This window comes from Rhinatrema bivittatum, chromosome 3 (genome assembly GCF_901001135.1).
Source record: "Rhinatrema bivittatum chromosome 3, aRhiBiv1.1, whole genome shotgun sequence".
In the NCBI taxonomy this organism is placed as follows: domain Eukaryota; kingdom Metazoa; phylum Chordata; class Amphibia; order Gymnophiona; family Rhinatrematidae; genus Rhinatrema; species Rhinatrema bivittatum.
Window position 1 is genome coordinate 233,092,084 of NC_042617.1, and position 26,497 is coordinate 233,118,580.

The 26,497-nt window shown below is 44.7% G+C and overlaps 1 protein-coding gene across 1 annotated transcript in view; it reads left to right on the forward strand.

Annotated features, from left to right (window-relative positions):
* The window catches only part of ANAPC1 (anaphase promoting complex subunit 1), a 540,434-nt gene that overhangs the window by 166,353 nt on the left and 347,584 nt on the right, over positions 1-26,497 (forward strand). The window contains exon 11 of the mRNA XM_029596802.1: positions 9,726-9,844. Within this exon, the coding sequence (XP_029452662.1) occupies positions 9,726-9,844 (119 nt within the window). The remainder of the gene's footprint in view (positions 1-9,725; positions 9,845-26,497) is intronic.

A 26,497-nucleotide genomic window follows, 5' to 3' on the forward strand; every position in this document is an offset into this window, starting at 1 on the left:
GGGACGAACTGGCGCCTTTGATTCCTCATGTCCTCATGGAGCTAGAAATTGCAGAGTCCCTCTTGGAGCCATGCCTGGACTCGGTGGATCCAGTCCTCACGGACTTGTGCGGGCCTGCTAAGACCTTCCCCCTGCATTCCATGGTGAAACAGCTGAAGCTCTGGGAATGGGACACCCCGGAGACTGGCCTCAAGGTCAGCACAGCAATGGACAAGTGTATCCATTGCCTGAGGAGGTGATGGAGCTGCTGAGGCTTCCTAAGGCGGATGTGTCCGTTTCGGCTGTTACCAAGCGGACTACCATTCCAGTGGCAGGAGCAGCGGCTTTGAAGGATCTTCAAGATCGCAAATTGGAAGGTAAACTCAAAAAGATTTTCAAAGTCTCTGTCCTGGGCATTTGTGCTGTAGTTTGTAGTAGTTATATGCTCAGGGCAAGCCTATGCTGGGTTCAGCAGTTGCAAAGTACCAAAGACCTTGTTCCTTCTGAGGTGAAGCAAGCCGAGCGGTTGGAGGCTGCGGGGGCTTATGGCGCGATGCCCTTTATGATCTGCTTCGCACTTCGGGTGTCTGCGGTGTCCGCTTGGAGGCTTCTGTGGCTGCGGAACTGGGCAGCTGATGTTTCTTCTAAGGCTCAGTTGGGGGGGGGGCACTCCCTTTTAAGGGCAAGCTCCTATTTGGGGAAGACCTGGAGAAGCTGATCAAGCATTTGGGTAATAATAAAGTCCACAAGCACTTGGAGGATAAGCCGAAAGGGCAGAAAGCCTTCTTTTCCACCTGCTCTCATTTTCAGGACCAACGGTGTTTTCATCAGCCGGGCTCAGAACACGAGCCAAAGACAAGCCTCGGGGATATTCCAATCTTGATGTTCTGCCTATCGCAGGCGTTGAACGAACCATGACGGTGCCGGACAAGGCCCTAGAGGGGTCACGTCTGCCCAGTGAGTAGAGACCGACCCACTCCACGGACCCTGTATTAGGGGTCGGCTGACTCTTTTTCAAGGAGTGGGTCAAGATCACATCGGACCAGTGGGTTCTCAGTGTGATAGAACACGGCTACGCATTAGAATTTGCTCGTCCGCTCCGAAGCCTGTTCCTGGTGTTCCCCTGCGGGTCTCCGGCAAAGGAGTTCATCGTTCGCCAGACCCTAGATCGACTCTGAAATCTGGGGGCCATTGTACCAGTCCCTCAAGCAGAAAGGGAAGTTATTCCATTTACTTCGTCGTCCACAAGAAGGAAGGAACCTTTCGCCCCATCCCTATTCAATCATATATTAAAAGTCTTGGTGTCATTCTGGATTCCACCTTCTTATTTCGTCCGCAACTCAAACAAATCATTTCAAAAGGTTTCTACAGACTATGCGTGCTTTCGGGTCTCAAAAAGCTACTACATCCTCCAGAATTTTGAACTGTCCTTCAAGCCTCCATCTTTCCCATCCTTGACTACTATAACAATCTGTACATAGGCATCCCTCAAACCTATCTTCGCTCTCTTCAGCTTCTGCTGAATGCAGCCGCATGACTCCATGCTAATGTAAAATGTTTTGAACACATCTCTCCAATTTTAATTGAACTGCATTGGCTTCCTATAAATGAACGTATTAGAGACTAACTTGGCATGCTTGTCCACAAACTCCTCAGTGATCATACCTTTCACTGGGCCAAATGCAATTCTAAAATTTTATCAACCCACTAGGCTTCTACGTTCCTCTGAGCGAGGCCTCTTAGAGATTCCATCGCCCAAACACGTGAGACTTCACATTACTTGTGAATGTGCCTTTTCTGTCGCAGCACCTACTTTATGGAATTCTCTTCCAATAGACATCAGATTGTGGATTCACTTAAGATGTTTTGAAAGCTTATTAAAACATTCTTATTTAATTTGGCCTACAGTTAATTCTTATTCAAGTTTTATTTTTCCGGTTTACAGCTTTTTATCTCATTTTAACTTTATTTTATTTTTTTTCATCTTATAACAGTTTATTTTAGCCTACAAGTTTTTCTTTGTCTTTTTTTTTTCTATTGAACCCAATTTGATATTTTATGTTTATCAATTGCCAACATGTTTTATTACTTGTTATGTTCTGGTTCATGTTATTATATTTTGACAGCTCATGTTATTTTAGTCTGTTATTCTATATATTTTTATAATGTTTTATTATGTTTTAGTATTTATTTTACATTTGTTTGTCTTATCACTTTATGTATGTGAAATCTTTTGTTCTCTGCCTAGGCCATTCTGTGTTAGGCAGGCTATAAATCCAAATAAATGTAAAATGTAAATTCTGGATTTGAAGAAGGTCAACGTGGCTCTCAAGGTGCCCCCATTTTTGAATGGAGATGCTCCGATCGGTCATTGCAGCCTTGCAGAAGGGCAAATACCTGGCATCCCTGGATCTGACGGAAGCCTGTCTCCACATTGGGATTCGTCAGGACCATCAATGGTTCCTCAGATTTATGGTTCTCGGACAACATTTCCAATTTGGTGCTCTGCCGTTCGGCCTTGCCACGGCTCCATGGACCTTCAATGTGATGGTGGTGGTGGCGGCGGCAGAGTCCCTGTGGAAGGAAGGAGTTTTGGTGCATCCCTATCTAGACGATTGGCTCATTCGGGCGGTCGGTGGACCTATGCTTGCAAGCAGTGGATATGGTTTTATGCCACATGAGGTCCCTGGGCTCGGTGGTCAACCTCACCAAGAGCCATCTTGTCCTTTCCCAGGTCCTGGAGTTTTTGGGAGTGCATTTTGATACTCAAGAGGGCAAGGTCTTCCTCTCCGGTGTCAGGATCATCAAATTGCATGGCCAACTCCAGACCTTGTTGCGAATCTCAGTGCCCAGGGTCAGGGATTACTTACAGGTTCTTGGTTCCATGGCATTGACCTTGGAATTGGTCCCGTGGGCCTTTGCGCATATGAGACCTCTGCAAGCTGCTTTGTTGTCCCGTTGGAACCCACACTCTGAGCAATTCCTTCTCCCGCTGCCACTTACAGACGTTGCCAGGTCCAGTCTTTCGTGGTGGCTTGTCTGGGGACACTTGGAGCGCGGGGTGGATCTGGAGATACCCAGAGGGTGGTGGTGATGACAAATGCCAGCCTTTCCGGCTAGGGAGCAGTATGTCGGGATCGGTTGGTGCAGGGCTGGTGGTCTCCGGAGGAGGTGGCCTGATCAATCAATCAGCTCGAGACACAGGCTGTTCGCTTGGCTCTGAGAGTTTCCTCCCCTTCCTGTGCAATCAGGTGGTACAAGTCTTGTCGGATAATGCGACGACATGGCTTATATCAACCGGCAGGGAGGAACCAGGAGTTGTCTGTTAGCTCTCGAGATGGAGATGTTGATGTCCTGGGCGGAGCGCCATCTGACGATGTTGGTGGCGTCACAAGTTTGCAGGGTTGACCAACATTCAAGCAGATTTCTTCAGCCGTCACTAGCTGGACGCACGAGAATGGGAGCTGTCCAATGCCACGCACCTGATATCTCGCTGGTGAGGCAAGCCTCATGTGGACCTCATGGCGACCCATGCAAGTGCCAAGGCATCACGCTTTTTCAGTCGCAGGCAGGATCATGGCGCAGAGGGAGTCAATGCCCTGGTGGTTCCCTGGCCATTCGATGTCTTTCTTTTGTGTTCCCTCTGTGGCCGCTGGTAAGCAAGGTGATCAGGAGGATCGAACTTCACACGGGATGAGTGATTCTTGTAGCTCCGGAGTGGCCGCGCTAGCCATGGTTCATGGACCTCATGAATTTGTGCTTGGACGGGCCCCTGCAGCTGAGTCATCTCCCAAATCTCCTTTGCCAGGCCCTATATTTTTTGATCAGGTGTCTGTTGAGGAAGAAAGGCTATCCGGAAGAGGTGATTACTACTCTACTGAGAGCCAGTAAAGCCTCTACGTCCTTGGCATATGTTCGTGTTTGGAAGATCTTTGAGTCCTGGCGCCAGCCTCATGGGGTAGATCTTTGAAAAGCCTCGGTCCCCCTGTTCCTTTCCTTTCTGCAGGACGGGCTGCTTCAGAAAGGCTTGTCATTTAATTCCCTAAAGGGGCCAGATCCAGGGTTGTTGTTGCGGTGATTCACGGAAGAAGACACTCTTCTCTGGCAGCTTATCCTGATGTGGTGCATTTTCTCCATGGGGTGAAGCATCTTCGGCCACTGATTCGTCAGCTGTGTCCCTAGAGGAACTTGAATTTGGTTCTCTGGGATTTGTACGAAGCACCCTTTGAGCCTATCAGGAGAGCCACTTTGAAGGATCTCACGCTGAAGGTGGTGTTTCTGGTGGCAACTTGTTCAGCTAGGAGGGTGTCTGAGATTCGGGCCTTATCCTGTAGGGAACCCTTTCTCCGCATCTCGGACTCTGGATTTTCAGTACAAGCGATCCCATCCCTTTTGCCGAAGGTGGTCTCCACTTTTGATCTGAATCAGTCAGTGGAGCTACCAGCCTTTACTGATGTGGAGCTTGAAGGATCCTCATTCGAGGGAACTGAGATGTCTGGACGTCAGATAGGCATTGTTGCACTTTCTGGAGGCTACCAATGGTTTTTATTTATCGGATCACCTTTTTGTCTTATTTATATATTTATTTATTTAGATTCCGCTTTTTGCACTTTTTTCAGCGCTTCTAAGTGGATTACATTCAGGTACTGTAGGTATTTCCCTATCCCCAGAGGGCTTACAATCTAATAGCATGGCATGAAGAAAGGACAGAAGGCATCTAAAGCTACTATCGCTCGTTAGTTGGAGGCCATTACATCAGCATATATCTGTTGTGGTCGCCCAGTCCCAGGGGCTGAAAGCTTATTCTAGATGAGCACAGGCGGCTTCCTGGGTGGAATGCCAGCTGGTTTCCCCACAGGAAATCTGCAGGGCGGCTACCTGGAAGTCTTTACGCACTTTTGCTCGGCACTACCGTTTGGATGTCCAGGATTCAGATGCCGGCAGTTTTGGGGTCAGTGTCATTCAAATGAGACTCTCACAGTCCCACCCTAATTAGGGAGAGCTTGGGTACATCTCAGCAGTCTGGACTGATCTGGGTACATACAGGGAAAAGAAAATCGCCCACCCGCTGAAGGGTTTAGGGTGTGTGTGTAGAGTCCACTCGAACTGTACTATTTTCTCTAGCCTTTTCTGAAGAATGGCATAAGCTTTTCATATTGTTTTAAGGAAGTTCCTTGTTTCAATTGTCAAAGTTTTGTTCTTCATCCTCTGCTCGTTCGGGGAATAAAAGATTAATTCATAAGTAGGTTGGTCTATAAGATTGTTCTGCTTAGGTAAAAGTAAATTCTGAGGAGCAGCAGGTGGCACATCAAGTTAAGAAGCGGTGCCTGTGAAACTTTCTCTGTCTCCATCTGCTGGAAGGGAGGCAAAACCCAGCAGTCTGGACTGATCCCTGGTACCACAGGAATGAAAATTAGCAAGTAAGAACCAATTTTCCTTTGCTGATATGAGGCCAGCAAAATGTACGGTTCTGTTTGTACCCTGGATTAGTCCAGACCAGTGGGTTTATGCATCCCTACCAGCAGATGGAGGCAGAGAATAAAACCTTTGAGGCACTGCTACATAGCCAAGAGTGCCACCTGCAGTTCCTCAGTATTTCTCTGTCTCCAGCAGATTGTAGAGGTGCAAAAAAAAAGGAAGATAGAAGATCCCGGGAAGGCTCCCCGAGGTGTTAGGGGGTCTCCTTAATCCCACGAAGGAACCTAAGGTCTTTCCATTCCCGATGCCAGTGAAGAAGCTGGTAGATCGGGAGGGGGAATCTCCCTAGGCGGGCCTGGAGGTAGCGGGAGCTATGGCGAAGCTATACCCCTGGCTGGAGCAGATCTTGGAATCCTGGAGAGTTCCCAAGGTGGATGCAGTTGTGTCGGCGGTTGCTAAGAAAACATCCATTTTGGTAGCCGGAGCGGCATCTCTAAAAGATGTCCAGGCTCGGAAATTGGAGATTCTGCTCAAAGACTGAAGTTTTGCCTTGGAGTCTTCATGCCACGCTGTGCAGATGTTTGATGCAGAGAGCCTGGTGTGCTAGGTGCAAAAGGCAAGCAGTAAGGGACTGTGGCTGAGGCAGCGCAGGCAACCCACTTGGAGGCGGGAGTGGCCTCTGTGGCTGATGCTCGGTATGGTATGATCCGGACTTCCGCCAGAGGTAGGGTCTCGGTGGTAGCTGCGAGGAGGCTCCTATGGCTACGAAATTGGTTGACGGATGCACAGCTGTCAAACCTCCCCTTCAAGGGAAAACAGCTATTTGGACAGGATTTGCAGCAGCTCATGAAGCAATTGGGGGAGTCCAGGGTAATAGTTGCCTGAGGACAAGAAAACCCCCAAGATGTTTTTTTTATCCGTGAGCTCGATTCCGAGAAGTGAAGTGGTTTCGCACTAACAGGAGCCCTGGGCTGGTGGTGCAAAAAAAAAAAAACAGTTTGGGCAGACAGCAGTCCTTTGGAGCCCAACGCAGGCCTCCGAGGGACAGTAGACCCTAAGGGGGAGGCGGAAGTAAGATGGGTCATTGAAGGCAGGCTGGTCAGCTCCTCTCCAGAGGCTAGAGGAGGAAGCCTGTCACTCTTTTACGAGGAGTGGACCAAGATCACGTCAGACCAGTGGGTCCTGGAGGTGGTGAAAGACAGCTATGCGTTGGAATTTTCTCATCTGCTTAGGGACGCCTTTGTAAACTCCCATTGCATCTCCCAGGCCAAGCGAGAGGTGGCGCGGAGACATTGCAATGGCTAAATATCATTCGCGGAAACTGATCCAATATTGCAGTAGCGACCAAGACAAAGAGGATCAGTGAACACTAGGAGTTCTTTATTCTGCACAGAACATCATAAAAAGCCCGATTCAGGCCGAGTTTCGCTCTTTGAGCTGCTTCAGGGGCTAACAGAACAAAACATATAATCACATATAAAAACATTTAAATGTGAATAAAAACATATACACCAAACATTCATAATGAAATTATATAAAATATATGACATCAAAAACACAAACAATTATTAACACTAGATTAATTATTAACACTAGACAACACTTAATTTCAAAAATATTGTAACATGATCTAATCAATTAACTTAAATAGCTAAAAAGACATCATTCCTTATATAAAAGTATCTTTGTTTAAAATATTAATAAAATATGTATGATTCCATGCATGCCTATATCTGTATCCATATATAAATCCATATATACTTAAACAACTATGAAGTACCTATTTTATGTAATGCCGGTGGTTTGTCTCCATACAGCAGTTTAGCCTCTTTAGAAATGTTTAAACAATTGCCTTCAAGACAAACAGTAAGTAATTTGTTACAATATTCCTTGTACTTCATAGTTTAAGTATATATGGATTTATATATGGATACAGATATAGGAATGGAATCATACATATTTTATTAATTTTTTAAACAAAGATACTTTTATATACGGAGTGATGTCTTTTTAGCTATTTAAGTTAATTGATTAGACCATGTTACAATATTTTTGACATTAATAAGAACATAAGAACATAACAAATTGCCATGCTAGGTCCCCAGAGGCAGGCAGAGCTCTGGAGTCTCAATGCGTGGATGAGACTGGTGCAAGGAAGAGGGATTCAGTTTTGTAAGGAACTGGGGAACCTTTTTGAGAAGGGGGAGTCTTTTTCTGAAGGAATGGAATCCACCTTAACCAGGGTAGAAACAGACTGCTGGCGTTAACCTTTAAAAAGGAGATAGAGCAGCTTGTAAACTAGAACAAAGGGGAAAGCCGACAGTCGCTCAGCAGTGCATGGTTCGGGGGGAGGAATCTTCAAAGGGTACTAATGATGCATTAGAATTAGGGCATCCCAACAGTGAAGTTCCAATAATAAGAAAAGTACTCCAAGTGCCTGTAATTAAAAACTCACCTGATTTAAAAAAAAAATAAATCCAATTTATCCCTATCAATTAAAAAGCAGAATGAAAACGCAAACAAAAAATACACTTTGAAATATTGGTATGCTAATGCCAGAAGTGTAAGAAGTAAGATAGGAGAATTAGAATGTATAGTAGTGAATGATCACATAGACTTAATTGGCATCTGAGAGACTTGGTGGAAGGAGGACAACCAATGGGACAGTGCTATACTGGGGTACAAATTATATCGCAATGACAGAGGAGCATCTGGGAGATGGGGTGGCGCTTTATGTCCGGGATGGCATAGAGCCAGCAAGATAAAGATCCTGCATGAGACTAAATGCACAATCGAATCTTTATGGGTATAAATCCCATAAAGATCTTGCCTCACAAATCTGCTTCATTTTTTTGAAGGGGGTTAATAAACATGTAGATAAAGGTGAATCGGTAGATGTAGTGTATTTGGATTTTCAGAAGTCATTTGACAAAGTTCCTCATGAGAGGCTTCTAGGAAAAGTAAAAAGTCATGAGATAGGTGGCGACGTCCTTTCATGGATTACAAACTGGTTAAAAGACAGGCAAAGGAGAGTAGGATTAAATGGACAATTTTCACAGTAGAGGGGGGTGGGCAGTGGAGTGCCTCAGGGATCTGTACTGGGACTGTGCTTTTCAATATATTTATAAATGATGTGGAAAGGAATATGACGAGTGAGGTAATCAAATTTACAGATGATTCAAAATTATTCAGAGTAATTAACTCACAGGCGGATTGTGATAAATTGCAGGAGGACCTTGTGAGACTGGAAGATTGGGCATCCAAATGGCAGATGAAATTTAATGTGGATAAGGGCAAGATGATGCATATAGGGAAAAATAACCCATGCTATAGTTACACGATGTTAGGTTCCATATTAGGAGATATCACCCAAGAAAGAGATCTAGGCTTCATGGTGGATAATACTTGAAATCTTTGGCTCAGTGTGCTGTGGCAGGCAAAAAAGCAAACAGAATGTTAGGAATTATTAAGAAGGAAATGGTGAATAAAACAGAAAATGTCATAATGCCTCTGTATCCCTCCATGGTGAGACCGCACCTTGAATACTGTGTACAGTTCTGGTTGCCGCATCTCAAAAAAGATATAGTTACAATGGAGAAGGTACAGAGAAGGGCGACCAAAATGATAAAGGGGATGGAACAGCTCCCGTATGAGGAAAGACTAAAGAGGTTAGGACTTGAGCTTGGAGAAGTGACGGCTGAAGGGGGGTATGAGAGAGGTGTTTAAAATCATGAGAGGTCTAGAACAGGTAATTGTGAATCAGTTATTTACTCTTTCGGATAATAGAAGGACTAGGGGGCACTCTATGAAGTTAGCATGTAGCACATTTAAAACTGATCAGAGAAAGTTCTTTTTCACGCAACAAACTAACTCTGTAATTTATTGCCGGGGGATGTGGTTAGTGCAATTAGTGTAGCTGGATTTAAAAAAAAGGTTTGAATAAGTTCTTGGTGGAGAAGTCCATTACCTGCTATTAATCAAGTTGACTTAGAAAATAGTCACTGCTATTACTAGCATCAGTAGAATGGGGACATACTTAGTTTTTGAGTATTTGCCAGGTACTTATATCCTGGATTTGCCACTGTTGGAAACAGGATGTTGGGCTTGATGGACCCTTGGTCTGACCCAGTATGGCATGTTCTTATGTAGGTAAAATGCTTTTTACCAGTGGCAATTACTTTGAAAATTGCCCTTGTATTCAGATTACTGATGAGTGTGAGATGCATGACTGCATGATTCCCTTTTGGAGTTATGCTGCTGCCAGGCCATGTCTAATATTGGTAAACATTTTAATCTTATGCTACTTTTTTTTTTACATTCTCCTCTAGGTTACTGCAGGTATGTCAACGGACAATGGCACTTCCCGTAGGACGAGGGATGTTTACGTTGTTCTCTTATCATCCTGTTCCAACAGAACCTTTGCCCATTCCAAAGCTGAATCTGACTGGTTTGTGGATATTTTTTTATACTGCTGTCCTTAATAACTTTGCTTCCATAGTAATGTTTAAAAGAATATCCCTTGCTTAAAATATTCCTGCTGTCAAGAGGTCTGCTTATTGGCCCAGTGGTTGGTGCACTGTGCTTTCATGCAAGAAATTCAGGTCTATATTCCTTGATCTGTGAATGATATATGAGAGTGGTTTATGATGAACACAAGCCCCAGTTTGAAACACCATCTGGAATCACACTTTTCAAATAATTTTTATCAAAAATCCCCTAGAGGAGAGACCACACTGATGAAAAAAAAAGTGTTTTTCAGAATATGGATTTTCAGATTGTATTATTGATTAGTGAATTGTTTAATCAATATCTCGTTCAAGCTTTATTGTTGTGAGATGTCATTGCTAAGCATGGTCATGTTTTACAGAATTAGACTTTGCATGGTGGCTTCAGAATGACTATGAGGCTGACGTTCTTCATTGGCTGGAGGTATAAAGGGCAGTAATGTTCCCCTTGCTTTCTCAGTACCTTTGGGGAATGAGGTTATTTTATAAACTCAAATCTCATTCTGTTTCATCTGCTTATGAGATTTTTAAGCAACTAGATAAGTTGTCTATGATTAAGAGGGTTGATTCAAATAGGGTACCTTCCTTAAAAATCAACAAATTGTATATACATTGGAATATTTGGTTAAACAGGGGTATCTGGTTTGTTAGCCATATTGCATGAGAAGTGAAACTAAAAAGGACATTAATGATTCCCAGTATCTTTCCCGGATAAAGTGATTTTCAGATATGCAGGCTCAGCATGGGTTGCTAGCTTTGCAGTTATATAGGTGGCTCAAGTTGAGAAACCGTATTTGCCATAGTATTATTTATCTACTTGGGTTAATCCAAGAACGTGACTTTGTGTATCTGTTCACAGCTATGGCCATGTTTCCAGGTGGCATCAAATTTTGATAAGTATTTTAATTAGGGTTGTAAAGTTAGTCTTGCTGGTGTTGAGAAAGTGTGGGAACAAGATGTGGATCATCTATTAGATTTTCTCCTTGCTGGGAATGATACTGGGAATCATTAATGTCCTTTTTAGTTTCACTTCTCATCCTTGTTTTCTGTAGTGCATAAGGCTGTGTGGACACAGGTGAAGGTTATTAAATTAAATAGGAAATAATCTAATAAATGCTAGTTTTGTGGAAGTTGGTTAGGCAAAAATTAAAATAATGCTGGTTAGTCCTAGTGAGATTTTACTGACCATTGTTTGGAGAGCAGATACAATAGTTCAATCTCAGTATGACAACAAAATCTTTTGAACCTACTGTTAGTAATTGCTTTAAAATTGACTCTCATCTATTGGAAGAATTGTGAGGAGAACCATTTTGAGGCATAGTGGAATCTAGTGTCTATAACTCAAATATGAAGTGATTGCTAAAGAAATGACTAGCAGGATTAATGCATTTACAAACCATTGAAAACAGTTCAAATGTGTGGATAAAAGATGAATCATATGTTGGTTGTATTTCAGAGTTGTTCGTTATTTTTTTCTTTTCTCTGAGGGCAAGCAAAATGGCGTCCTCACACATGGGTGACTTTATCAGATGGAGCCCAACATGGAACTTTGATTTTAAAGCTTTTGGAATGCCATACTGGCTTGTGCAACCTGGCCATTCTACTGCAGGGCCCTCAGTCTCATCTTTTCCGCAGAGCTTGCAGGTCTCTGTTCATCTCTCTCTCCCAAAATTACTGCAGTGAAATTTTTGGAGCTTCAAGAGATATTTTTTTCATGGGGCCCCACATATAATTTTTATCCTCTAGTCTTCTAAGTCAATGGTTCTCAATAGGTGTGTTGTGAGGTCCTGGGAGGTGTGTCGCAGGGCCCGAGGGAGGCTGCTCTCTTCCCATCAGCCTGGGTGGGCTTGACGGGAGGCTACTCTCCAACTGGGCCAGAAAAAGGAGAAGGAAGTGAGTCTGTTTCCTCCTTCACCCAGATCAGAGCGTGACATCACCAATTCCTGCTCTTTTTGACATAACAGGACACCAACTTTATCTTCTCTCACTGGGCCGGGAAGTGATGCTGCTGATGCATCTCTCTTCATCCTGTGGTGGGATGGGGAAAAAGAAGTTGGAGATGCTGAGCAGGGAGATATGGGAGGATGATGCTGCTAAGCAGAAAGGGGCAGAAGGCAGTGGAAGTACCTGAGCAGGAAGGGGGCAGTGAGAAGAACACAGAGAAGAGGATGTGGAGGACTCAAGAATGCTGGACAGATATGTGAGTGTGAGGGGATGATTGAAAGAGAGTAACTGGGAGAAGTAAGGGATGATGGGCACAGAGGGGGTGTGACTGGATGCAAGAGTTATATGTTAATTTTGGGAGTGTGCATCTATTCTGTCTTTGTACTTTGCTTAGTGTAGGAGAAGTAGGAGAAATGTATTTCTGTTTTCTAATTCTCCAGTTGTGCACTGCATTCAGAGTGGCTTTTTGGGGATTCTTCTCCAGTTTTTGTCTCCATATCTATAAACTGTAGCCTTTTATTCTGCATTTGGTGAAGGTTGTGTGCAGGACCGAGGCGAGAGATCTTATTAGCATGTAGGCATTTGTATCAATCTTAATTGTTGTATGTTCTCAATAGCACATGTATTGGTGGTTCACTGCTGCCTTTTCATAGGTAGGGCTAATGCTGTATGAGTTAATACCGCTTTCTATGGCAGGTTTGGTACACACATATGCTGAGTGGGGTTTTGTTTTTTTTCAGGTTTTGTATTTTACAATGTACCTGAATAGTAGAAGGAATTTGTGTTGCTGTTACTGAGATGACACCAGAATTATAATATCTTTTTTGTATGGTGAGTTGTACGGGAAAATATCCAAGTTCGGCTCTGTACGGCTTCCTATGGATGCAGAGTGTATGTTCACATTTAGCCCTTCGATGATCATGTGTTCAGTGTGTCACCCATATGAGCATTGTCTGTCAGGTGTGTCCCTACAGAAAAGGTATTGAGAACCACTGCTCTAGGCAGACTTTGTTTTGTTTTTTTAATATTTTCTTTCTTATTTTCAGCCAGCAGCATGGCACACTGTCCTAATGCCTGAAATTTCCCCAGACTTCAGGTTGTGTGTTCATCTTTTTTTTTTTTTTTTTACAATTTTATTAAAGACAAAATACAATGTAATATTGGTGTGATCTGTTCCCATACACAAACCTTAACACAGGTGTAGTCTTTATACAGACCAAAAACAAAATGACAAGACCAATTTCTTTAGTCCTGAGCTGTCTTTTGTAGGTTAATATATACAAAATTCTCAGCCCCTCCCCCTCCCCATTCCTCTTGCCATCCCAATCATAAGCAATATACAAAATATTAAATATGAAGTAACCAAGGCCAAGTAATTATCCAGGATTAAATAATGGAGATACACATGTATCATAAACACCAAAGAGAAAAGGAAAAAGAAATAATCAGAATTAAAAAAAACAATAAGCCACCAATTTAAACCCCTATATCTCCTGTTGGAGTGTGTGCATCAAGCCATTTTACATAGACCATATTTTATTAAACATTTGTGAAGAATGATGTTTATAAGCGGTGATCTTGGACAAACTGTATACCATATTCACTTGAGTAAATAGTCTGAAGCAACAGAGCATTAGGAGATCTCCAGCACCGAGCAATATCACTATGTGCTACTACCAAAATCTTTTGTGCCAGTTTCTGTTGAAACAAATCCCCTTCAGCAAGTGGGACATGCAATAAAGCTTGAATAGGAAGCAGGGCAAATTTCAGATCCATTATTGCTTGTAACCAATTAGATACCTCCTGCTAGTATGATTGAATAGAAGGGCATTCCCACCATAAATGAAAAAATGACCCAATGCCCCCACATCCTTTCCAACAATTATCAGAAGCACACAAAATACCAACACAGAAGTACATTATAACCATTTTCTATGAGATTAGCTGCAATTAGACCCTTACCAATAGATTGGAAAATACATCTTCACTCCTCCTCAGGTAGTGTCCTTGCCAAATCTTGTTCCCATGCCTTAATATATCCTGGCTTAGATGGAAGGTCTTTGTTTAAAAGAGTATAGCATTTAGACAGTACTTTTTTTTTTTTTTTGCTTATCTGCAGTTCTACAAAGTGATTCAAACATGGAGACTCTCTGAGTCAAAGATTTCTGAATCCCTTTTCTACATAGAAAATGCTGGATATGTAAATATGAAAAAATTTCCCTATCCGGAAGGTCATATATTCGTTGAAGCTCCACAAAATTAAAAATACCTTATGTCCCCCAAATATACTCAATCCTCTGAATTCCCTTTTGTCTCCCTAAAGAGAATGTTGATGAGGGCAGATTATCAAACAATGAAGTACTAAAATAGTAATCTCGTTCCCCAGTCAAATTAGGCTTCCAAGTTTGCCAAAACCTAAAAGTCTGAGACACCGATGGAGGGGCCCAACTCAACGGTCGCCAAATCTTTCTGGGTTGCCATGCTATTGCCCATAAAGGCATGCTACCCAGAACTACCTGTTCTAAAGTTGCTCACATCTTAGGCGGCTGACTTTTGTGCCAGTCTAGAACTACCTTGAGGTGAGATTCGTGTGTTCATCTTTTGTCTTATGCTTCATGGGGCCTGCATATTTCTCACAGGACAAGCAAGGATGGTAGTCCTCACATATGGGTGATACCACAGGATGGAGCCCTGTACGGAAAACTTTTCTGTCAAAGTTTCTACAAAGCTTTGACTGACACTGGCATACTGAGTGCACTGATCATGCTCAGCCTGCAGTTATCCCTGTGAACCACATGTGTCTCCCTCAGTCTTCTTTTTTCCGCTCTGCAGTAAGCATAGCGGTTAGGAGCTCTGTGAGAAATTCTAATACTTTTTCCTTACAGAAACACTTAAACTTTTACTTCACAAACACTTGTCCCTGCACGGGTCTCTCTTCGCATACGTTTATTTTGACGCTCGGTGAGTACTATGCCCTATTTTTTCGGTCAGTTCCTGTCACCTCCCTGGCCTGCCAAACAACTGCGGCCTGTCCTCTCCCTATGTTTTCAGTTAGCCACACATAGCCTGCGAGTGTCCCTCTGTGACACTCTGCCTGGTTATTAGCGCTAGTGGGACAGGGACTTCCACGGTTTCCGTTGCCGCCAGGGCCCCTGTCGATTCAGGTCCTTCGATTTCCTCAGTACTCTCACGCAGTCGATGCCCCCATCGCTACCGTCGGCACCTCCTTTAGACCGTCCTGGATTCTTCGATGCCATCGGTACCCCTCCCCCCACGGTACACTGATGCCATTGGTCCCTGCATCGTTTCTATCAGTGCCATCCATGTTTTTCATCCATGGCACTGATTTTTCTTTGGGTTTCATCGGTGCCATCATTGTCCGGATGGATGCCATCGACGCACACCTCTGTCTCGTCGGTGCTATCCATGCCCGGGTCGATGCCACCGTCGCCCAGGGCACTTCCATCGATGCCCAGGACATTTCCATTGATGCCATTGTCCATGGCATCGATGCCCAGGTCAATTCCATTGATGGCATCCATTCCAGAGTCGATTCCACCGATGGCATCGATCGATCGATTTGATGCCCACGTCGATGGCATCGATGCTCAGGTCGGTGGCATCGATGTCTATGTCGACGCCATTGGTGTCCGAGTCTATCCATTCAATACAGTCAACACCCGTGGCCATGCCGTCTATGCCTTCGACGCCCATGTCGTTTCCATCGGTGTCTTTGATGTTCCTATCGATGCGGTCATAGACTCTGTCGATGCTAGTATCATTTTTCCGATGCCAACAATGTTTTTTCGATTATTCGATGCCACATCGTTTCCATAGATACCTACGCCGATGCGTAGGTATCTGTGGTGCTTCCGTCACTGTCATCATTGCTCTGCCCGGGTCATCGACGTTTTTTCATATATATATTTTTGACGATAATCTCGAAGCCACTTCGGCTGCCATCGACACCGTCAATACAAACATAGCACCTCTACCTAAACACAGTGCTCCATGCTTTTCTTATTAAAGCCCCGTATTAGCCTACAGGCTGACAGTCTGTCATTAGTCGCTGTCCAAGACAGCGAGGGCATCCATCTCTGCGCTGGGGAAAGACCGGACCGAGCACCGTGGCACGCATAGTCACTGACACGGTGACCGTCCGCCACCGACGCCATCCAGCACATTGGTGCTATCCTTCTCGGTGCTGGAGAACGCCCAGGCCGAGCAACATCGCCACTGTTCCGCACAGTGCTGGCAGTCCTTGGTGCTCCTGAAACACCGGAACGAGTTCCGAAGAATTCTGCACTGGCATCACGAGATATCGAGCCGCTGCGACGAGGGCTGGGTTCACGAGCCAAAGATGGCTCCCCTGTTCCCAAGGTGTGCCCCACCGACATCGGTGCGGGATTGTGGCCCTCCACAAAATTACTGTGGTAGCGCCAACCACGCTCAGCCTGTCTCCTCTATACCTGCGCCACCGTACCAGGCATCAGAGTTGAGATGGGCGTCTACGTCCGACAGGCTACCCCTTGATGACTCCTGAAATCCACGGAGCCAGCAATCTTCACCGGCTCGTCCTTCGATCCACGTCGGATGGTAAGTACCCGCTTCTGTGGCATTCCCATTGAGATGTGTTCTCTAATTCGGGCCACATGGTTCAAAAAATTCTAGGTCATGTACCTTTCAAAAACTATATTAGTGTCACATATCGCTATATCAGCCACAATACCAAGAGAACCTCTCTATCATTTCTTTGATATTGCATCAGGACATCCCATTTTCAGCAACGGGGCTCTGTACTGATTAATACTCTGGTTTCTGGTTCCTAATTCAGAACCAAAGTTCCAGATGCATTCGCTGATCTGCTAAACACGAGATCCAGCAAATACTACCTCAAGTGTAAGTCCACCTCGAAGCCTGACAGGTCTCGATGTCTCCTTGTATAGCACACAGAACTGCGGGTAAGACTTTACCGCTCACGCTCCCGTGGGAGGTTACATGATATCCAGATTACATCAGCCCCTCCAGTTGGACACCTCCTGGTCTCCCAACTGGCCAGATATCAGAGCGGCCACCCCACTTTGTACCAAGGTTCCCGGTACACTCCCCCAGATGCTACAAAGCACGGGGGGGGGGGGGGGTTGGGGAGTTTTAATTACACTATTCTTTCTTTCAATAGAAAGTAGTTACTCTCCACCCATCCTGGACCTCAGAAATTCCAACTTTCTTCAGAAGGCACAGGTAAAATGGTATCTCTCGTCACCATGCTTCCATATCGCAGTAAGTACATTACCTCTAATCTTTCTATGTGCTTCATGGTGAATCAACAATATTATAATCCCAAGCTCTGCCGGTTGCACCAGCTTCGGCAACTGGGGTATTTCATTGAATCACTATCGGTGACTACTGTTTCTCTACGGAATGCAACATCGTTCACGCTTTCCTTGCATGGACAGTTGCATAACCACCTTGTTCAGGTATTGAGCGCCCATGATAGGCGCCTGTATACTGTTGAGCGTATATTGCTGACCGCATATTATTGTGCGTATATTGTTTATTATTGAGCGTATATTGCTGACCGCATATTATTGAGCGCATATTGTATATCTTTTAGCGTATATTGCTGACCGCATATTATTGAGCGCATATTGTATTAAGTGTATATTGCTGCCGCATATTATTGAGCGCATATTGTATTAAGCGTATACTGCTGCCGCATAGTATTGAGCGCATATTATATATCTTTGAGCGTATATTGCTGACCGCATTTTCTTGTGCACAGATTGTATTAAGCGTATATTTCCTGGCGTGTAGCCAGATGGACTCAGAACGAATGGGTATAGTATGCTCGTGCTAGCAGTTGGAGACTGATCTGACGTCAGCACGGGTATATATGCCCCCACAGGAAGTGTAGCAACTTAGTAATTTCCGTCTCCAAAAGCAGTTTGGAGAGCCTGCACGCTCGCTGAGCGTGTTTTCCAAATCTACTTTCTATTTTCTACATTCTACTTTCTTTCAACTAAAACTTCTACAGCATCGAGCCCCGCACTCCTGCGGTGATACCCTAAGGTCCCTCCCCCAGTAGAGTTTCCCGGGGTGATTTCCGTGATCCCCCGGAGGTTTAAGTCCTCGGTCCGGTGGCCGAATCGTGGCAGGGAAGTAGCCCCCGGGCGAGGTTCGGGTGAGGCATACGAGGCGCCTCGGTCCCGGCGTGGACGAGGCAGTGGGTGCATATCCTCAAACGCGGCGGTGAAGGTACTTGCCCTCTCCCCCCACAGCCGGAGACTGCCCGGGATCCACCGGGAAGCGCAGAGGATCAGGTAAGGCGTACATCTCTTATTTCTGGTCTCCGAAGGAACAGAGGATCGGCGGCGTGGCACGCCGTGGAGGGCGCCATTTTGTAGGCCTTGTTCAGGTATTGAGCGCCCGTAATAGGCGCAGCTCTATGACTAAGAGCATATTATATACATCATTGTGCGTATATTGCCTTATTACTGAGAGCATATTGCATATCATTGAGCGTGTATTGCTGACCGCTTATTGCTGAGAGCATATTGAATGCCATTGAGCGTGTATTGCTAACCGCTTATTGATGAGTACCTATTGAATGCCATTGAGCGTGTATTGCTAACCGCATATTGCTGAGAGCATATTGCATACAATTGAGCGTGTATTCATGACCGCCTATTGCTGAGAACATATTGCATATCATTGAGCGTATATTGTCAGCCGCATATGGCTGGGCGCTTGTTGTCTATATTGCTGCCGCATATTATTTTTAAGCGCCTGTTGTATTAAGCGTATATAGCTGCCGCATATTATTAAGCGCCTGTTGTGCTAAGCGCATATTGCTGCCGCATATTATTATTGTGCGCCTGTTGTATTAAGTGCATATTGCTGCCGCTTATTATTAAGCGCCTGTTGTGCTAAGCGCATATTGCTGCCGCATATTATTATTGTGCACCTGTTCTATTAAGCGTATATTGTTGCCGCTTTTCATTCAGCGCATACTTTTCAATGGAACAGAACGCCTCAGCATCTGCAGCGGGGGCGCCGCCTGCCTCCGGCATTAAAGCCCTCGACCTCTGCTCTGCATGCCAGCTTCGAGCCACGCACAGTGAAGAGCCAGACTCCCTATGTGCCCAATGTGAGGAGGCCGTGGGACCCTCGGGCCAGGACCAGTCTCAGCCAAGATTTGCTGACAGTTCCCCAGGGGCTACCTCGGATTTAGCGGTCAGTCTCGACCAATCGGGAATCCCGGGGGATCTTGTACCCCGGCGATTAGAGGCTGCTTCAATTTCCTGGGTGGATCTCTTTAAGGGGATTCATGCCTTTGTACAGATGCAAATGGCTTCCCGTCCTGGCCCTGCGGTTCCTGCTGTTCCTGCGGCGGCTGCTGCGGTTGCGGCTCCAGCGGATCCTGTTCCTGGACCCTCACGCCCTTATCGTGAGCGGGACCTCCCGCCGCTAGACAATCCGGATCAGTCGGACCAGGAGGTTTCACCGGATGAGTCCGAACTCCCGGAAGAAGGGGAACTTCCCTCAGGGATTGAGCCATATAGAACCATGAGGCGGTTCTTCCCTAAAAAGGATCTCTCGGACCTGGTGTCTCAGTGTCTGGCGGAGTTGGATATTACAGGTCCCAGCGCCACGGTATCCTCTGCGCAGAACCCCCTGCTGGAAGGTCTTCGTCCTACAGCCCGCCATTTTCCATTCTTGCAAGCAGCACAACAACTGATAGATTTAGAATGGGCTGCACCAGCGGCCGCATTCAAATGGGGTCGGGCCCTGATGGGCATGTACCCACTGGCACCGGCTATCCAGGAGCTGCTGGCGTGCCCTCAGGTGGACGCCTTGATTAGCGCTGTGGTCAAGGCTGGGGAGCAGCGAAGGACTCACCGCACAAGGGCGGTGGAACAGAGAAGAGTCAGCGTGGAACATCAACCGTCTAGAGGCTCGGACAGTCCGATTGGCATGCCTTCGATTGGCTCACAGACTGAAGAACAGAGCAGTCAGAGTGATGTCCGACAACGCCACCACGGTGGCATACATCAACCGTCAGGGTGGAACCAGAAGCCGACAAGTATCTCTGGAGATCGCCCCCGCTGATGGCTTGGGCGGAGGTGACATCTCCGCCGTCCACATTGCCGGAAGGGACAACACCGCGGCAGACTTCCTCAGCAGGGAAAGCCCAAATCCGGGAGAATGGCAGCTGTCCCCCACAGCCTTCCAGATGATTGTGGATCAGTGGGGGACTCCGGGCATGGACCTACTAGCGGACAGGTCCAATGCTCAAGTACCCAGATACTTCAGCCGCAAGCGAGATCCGTTCTCTCACGGGATCGATGCCCTGGTTCAGCCATGGCCTCCAGGGACTCTGCTATACGCCTTTCCTCCGTGGCCCCTGCTGGGAGCCCTTATACACAAGATTCAGAATCACAGGGGCCTAGTTCTTCTAGTGGCCCCAGACTGGCCAAGAAGACCCTGGTACGCGGACATGAGAAGACTACTGGCAGGGGAGCCCCTTCCCCTGCCTCCTCTCAGGGTCCTGCTACGTCAAGGTCCCATCCTCCACGAGGATCCAGCTCAATTCTCTCTTACGGTCTGGCCATTGAGAGGGCTAGGCTGAAGAAGAGAGGTTACTCGGAGCCGGTGATAGATACACTCCTCCGAGCTCGCAAGTTTTCCACATCCTTCACCTACGTAAGGATCTGGAGAGTATTTGAAGCCTGGTGCGACACTCATGGCACCAATCCACATGCGACCACAATCCCTATTGTTTTGGATTTCCTGCAGGATGGACTTCAGAAGGGTCTCTCCCTCAGCTCCATCAAGGTTCAGGTGGCTGCGCTGTCTTGCTACGGTCCCAGGAGGGACGGCAAGACCATTGCCACGCACCCAGATGTTTCTCGCTTCCTGAAAGGAGTCGAGCATATTCGTCCGCCACTGAAGTGGCCAGTGCCTCTGTGGAACTTCAACCTAGTTTTGGATTTCCTCGCGGGATCCACCTTCAGACCCCTTCGGGGCCTATCTCTCCGTTCTCTAACTTTGAAGATGGTGTTCTTGCTGGCTGTATGTTCAGCACGCCGTATCTCGGAGCTACAGGCGCTGTCCTGCTGTGACCCCTTTCTCAGGATCATTCCAGAGGCTATCTATCGTCACATGGTTCCATCCTTCTTACCTAAAGTCATCTCACAATTTCACCTCAATCAAACCATATCCTTGCCAACCACGGCGGGTTTGAAGAAATCAGAAGAAGGGCGTTTACTACGCCATCTCGACATCGGCAGATTGCTACCCAGATATCTGGAAATGACAGAAGAAGTACGAAAGACGGACCATCTGTTCGTCCTTAACAGCGGGAAGAAACAAGGAGAAGCGGCCTCTCGGCCCACCATCGCCCGCTGGATTAAAGAAGTTATCAGAGCGGCCTACGTAGAGGCCGGGAAATCACCGCCTCTACAAGTCAAGGCTCATTCTACCAGAGCGCAAGCAGCATCTTGGGCAGTGTCTAGGATGCTGTCTCTCGCAGAAATATGTAAAGCGGCGACATGGTCCTCCCTCCATACCTTCTCCAGGTTTTACCGTCTGGACGTCCAGGCTAGGGAGGACACAGCATTTGCGAGGGCGGTCTTACGCGGCCCTCAGGCAGCCTCCCGCCCAGTCCGGGAGTAAAGCTTTTGTACATCCCACTTGTTCTGAGTCCATCTGGCTACACGCTAGGAAATGGAGAGATTACTTACCTGATAATCTCGTTTTCCTTAGTGTAGACAGATGGACTCAGCATCCCGCCAGGATGCCGGAATACATGGGTTTCACCGATTCAAGGTAGGCCATGTCATTTCTTACATAAGAGCGTCCCCTTTGCCAGGTGTCGACGCCTTCCGGTTGGGAATGCTGGCGGTCTCCAGCCACTATCAATCAGTCAGGGGAATCCTGTTTCACTAATTCATTGATCGTCAGTACACATATATCCATAACAGCTTTTGCAAGGAAGATTACTGAGTGGCTTCACTTCCTGTGGGGGTATATGTACCCGTGCTGGCGTCAGATCTGTCTCCAACTGCTAGCACGAGCACACTATACCCACTTGTTCTGAGTCCATCTGTCTACACTAAGGAAAACGAGATTATCAGGTAAGTAATCTCTCCATTACTATTCTGTTGAGTTTTGTATGGAAAGAAGATTCCAGACCCCTCAGGATTTTATTTCCCTTAGATTTCTCTTAGATTTTGTTTCCATTAGATTTTGTTTCCCTTAGATTTTGTTTCTCCAAGATTCGAAAAGCAGCAGCTACATGCTGGTCTGAGGTTGTTGAATCTACTTTTAAGGAGCCCAAGGATGTTAATTCTTTGGGTTTTCTGAGGAGGAAGCTCTGTTAAGGGGCTGTGCCTGGTTATGGCCCAACTTACCATCAGTTTCTTGGATTGCCAGTATTTGTGAAACCTGACATAAACCAAGAGATTGTCCGAGCAATTCCCTTGAAACATTGTGACTCTCTAAGGTCAATAGGAGATATAGGGTGCTGGAGTATAGAATTCACATAGCTTGTTCAACTACTGGTGACTTAATTAACAGGTGCTGGAGACCCCTTTTTCGGTATTAGAGTTGTGGAAGTGGTGACTTAGTAATAAGCCACTTCATGCCCACTCCACTGCCACGGTAGCCACAATATTCATAGCTAGAGGCTTATGAGTGGAACACAGTGGTGAAAGGAGATGCTATTCATCACCCCCTTGATCCTATCTGCAACACGTCACTGCTCTTATGTCAAGGAGCCAGTGATGGGAGGAGAATATACTTATTGGGTGATACTCCAAATTGTTTACTGAGAAGCACCTTGTCAGACTCTCAGTAGCAAAAATTGTTCCATTCTTCCCTTTTAGACATCCATGGAGTCCAAAACAGTTCATCAGGTTATTCAAGCATTATTACTTGATAGGATTTCCCCTTGGCATCTTAGTTCCTGTCTTGAAGAATGGGATGGACTGTGTTTCCTAGACCCAAGGGAATACATGTATATAAGCAGCCAGCTCAGAGAGCTTCTTGGATTAATAGTGAGAGAAGTCTACTTCCAATGTTGGGTATTGCCATTTTATCTCTCATCGTATTATAAATTGCCTTGCTTGGGCACCTATGCAATTTAACTGTACAAGTTTTGTTTTTTTTAATAATTTTTTCTTTATTGAATTTTCCATTATGTTAACATTTATAAAATAAAAAAGGAAAATGCAATGCGGATTTACAACCCAAAACATATAATATACCAGGAAAAAGCAAATCTTTGCATACAAAACCCATAATCATGGGGGAGAAAGGAAAATGGTTGCACAGTATACAAATATGGAAATATACATATATAAAGTAAAAGGTGAGAGGAGTTTCTATATTTACTGGTCATCATTCTTCATTATTCCAACTGGATTCTTATCTAGTAAAAATGTCTCAAAATGTAAAGGGTCAGGGAATCTAAATTTTTTTCCCCTGAAAGGTGACACAAAAAAACAAGGACATTTTAAAAAGAAAGTAGCTCCCATAGCCACAGTCCGGCCTTTCAGAGACCAAAAATGTCTCAGTCAAGCTTGCTTAGCTCGGGAGACATCAGGGAAAATTTGTATTTTCTGTCCACAAAATAAAGCTAAAAATTTTTTTAAACATATTATCTTTATCTTGTTCCAGCAAAAAGGAAAGAGAGTGTAGCTCTATTGCTAATAATATCAATTGATTCCTCCAGAAAGGTAGATACTCCTAAACTGGATGATTCATATTCAAGCTTGTTTTTCCAGAATCCTCTTGTTAGCTTAAAGCATTCTCTCCATCTCTCGCTACACCTCTCTGTTTATTTCTCTCACTTATATGGTTTGATATCTTATTAGTCTCTCTCATTTACTCAGGTTCCCTTTGAAGAGACCCTCAGTCACTTTTTTGACTTTTCCTTTATTTTATTATTTTTATTATTTATTTATTTTTATTTTTATCTTTATTTTATTTTTATTTTATTTTATTTCTTTCCTTTTTATTGGTTCTTCCACTATTCTCCACTCCTATTTCTACTTATCTTCTTTCCTTCTCCCTAACTAAGCTTAGTACAAGGACAACAAATTGTTGGTTTATTCATGTGTTAGACTTTATTACTTATGACCTTCATTACTATGTTACCCAATTCTTATTTACCGTGATTACTATGTAATTCAAATTGTATACTTGGTTTTTCTTCTCTTTGACTATGTTACTTAAAGTTGCATAAATGTTCATTGTTTCATGTAATGCCATCAGGCAAGTTTCTTTTTGTTCTATGTAAACCGGTTTGATTTGCATCTAATGTAGGAAGATCGGTAGAAAAAAACAAAAAATAATAATAAAAATAATTATCAATTTGGGTCTTATCTTTTCTCACCATTCTATTAGGAAAATAAATATTTTTGATATCCTTGGTATTTTATCATCGTCATATGATAATATTTCTCTAAAAAAATTTTTGAACATTTCATATGGTGATAACCATGTTATAGGAAAGTTAACCAAGCACAGATTTTTTGAACGCATCATATTTTCTATGTTCTCAATTTCATTATGTATAACCAAATTATCCCTAATATGCATGCATTCTGAATTCTGTAATAGCTGAACTTTAGAGGATAATACACCAATATCATTCTCAAAACCAGAAATTTTCTTTGCCTGTTCATCAATTAATAACCTGTTAGAGTTAACTATGGAGGTCAAAGATGCATTCATTTGAGAAACATTAGAATCCAGATTAGATATCATCCTCTATAGATCAATAAGGGTTACATTATCAGGAGCAACAACAGGCTGTTGAGGCATGTCTATTTCTACAAATGTAACTATATTATCAACAGAAAGTGACTGATTAGATGTTAAATTACCAACCTGCGTGTGGCTATTAGGATTTTCTAAGCCTGCGCTACCAACAGGTATTATGTCATGTACCTTATTTACATCAACTGATAGTATTGTCGAAGATTGAGGAGGAGAAGACGGACCCCCGCCAGGACTCAGGGAACTGAAAAAGTAGCCCCCTCACTGTCCTATTTTGGCGACCCAATCACTCTAACAACGTGAGTGTCCATTGGGCCTCTTGGGTTATATAAAATAGGAGAGGAAATTGTGAGTTTTGCCTTCCTTTTTTTCCCCATTTAAAAGGAAACAAAAATGTGTTTTAATGCCGGCAGTCGCCTTTCAGTGACATCACACACTACGCCTCCTGTTGGCAATCACCAGCTCCAGCTGGGTCGGGTGTCGAGGCAAGTCACACAAGTTGACAATTTCCCCCATCCAAAACCAGGAAACAGGGAGACAGGGCGACCCAACTCCTCTCACCTCCAAAGTCTCCTCGAGGATTTCACTGCGCTGCCAAGTGTTTTTTTTTTTTTAATTTATACTTTATTTGATTTCTCATACATTTTACAATGAAAAGAAAATAAGCAAAGTTGGCTTCTAATACATCAAATTCAAATTTAAGAAAACAATATCAATTCCACATTTCCAATAATTAAGTCCACATTATGGGGAGCTTACAAAAGGTAAATAATCATAGGAAAATAATCATACATTTATGAACATTTCAGGAGAGTATACACTTTTCTGACCAGTATACAATATATCCATATATACGATTACAACTCCCTCAACTACCTTTATCCTTAAGAAAAACACCTTTGCGTTTGGGAGCAAGACCAGAACACGTGTGCCAAAGTTCCCTTCTCTGTCCCACACCACAGACACTGGGCAGTGGAGCTTAAACCAAATTTGAATGCCATGTGGGGTGAGACATATGCCCTACACAAAAACTTGAAATGCATCTCACAAAAATACATATTGCTTGTGACAGGTAATATCCCCCTCACGCTGCCTGCCAAAATGTGCGGCGTCAGTTGGAAACTCCCATCTTTATTCCAGCGAGCCACTGATAACGCATATGTATCAAAGCTGACACGCTTGGCATATCCCTTATAATACATGGAGAGGGAAGGTTCCTTAGGGGCATCAAAGTGCAGGAAGTCATTGAGCGCCTTAAAAACCCCCAAGTGTTGATCCGATCCCCCCAAGGAGCGGACATAATGACTCAATTGGATATAACCAAAACGATGTTTATCAGGGATTCCGTACAATTCCTGCAATGTTTCAAAGGACATATAACTTCCATCGGAATCAAACACATGGCCCAGATACACCACTCCCCTAGCTTGCCAGTCGACAAAATAGGTAGTCGTAGAACCAGGAGTGAAATCTGGATTACCTCTCAGGAAGGTTAAATATGTGCATTGAGGAATAATCCCTAGAATCTTGGTAAGATGGGCCCATGTCTTCCTTAACGGAAGAACCAGTGGATGCTGCGTCAATAAAGGAGATAATTTATCCCCCCGTCCCATTAGCACATAACTTAAAGACAGTGGACTAGTGAAAGTATTTTCCGCCATTAGGTTGACGAAGGACGACTTCCCCAATAGCCAGCCCCTTATCAGGCGCAAATTTGCCGCCCACCCATAGTGTTGTAGATTAGGAAGTCCCATTCCCCCTGCAGACCAGGGCCGTTTTAACCAGCACAGGGATATTCTGGCTCTCCCCCCTTTCCAAATAAAATGGCGTAACAGCTGGTCTACCCTAGCAAGATCCTTGGGCCGTAA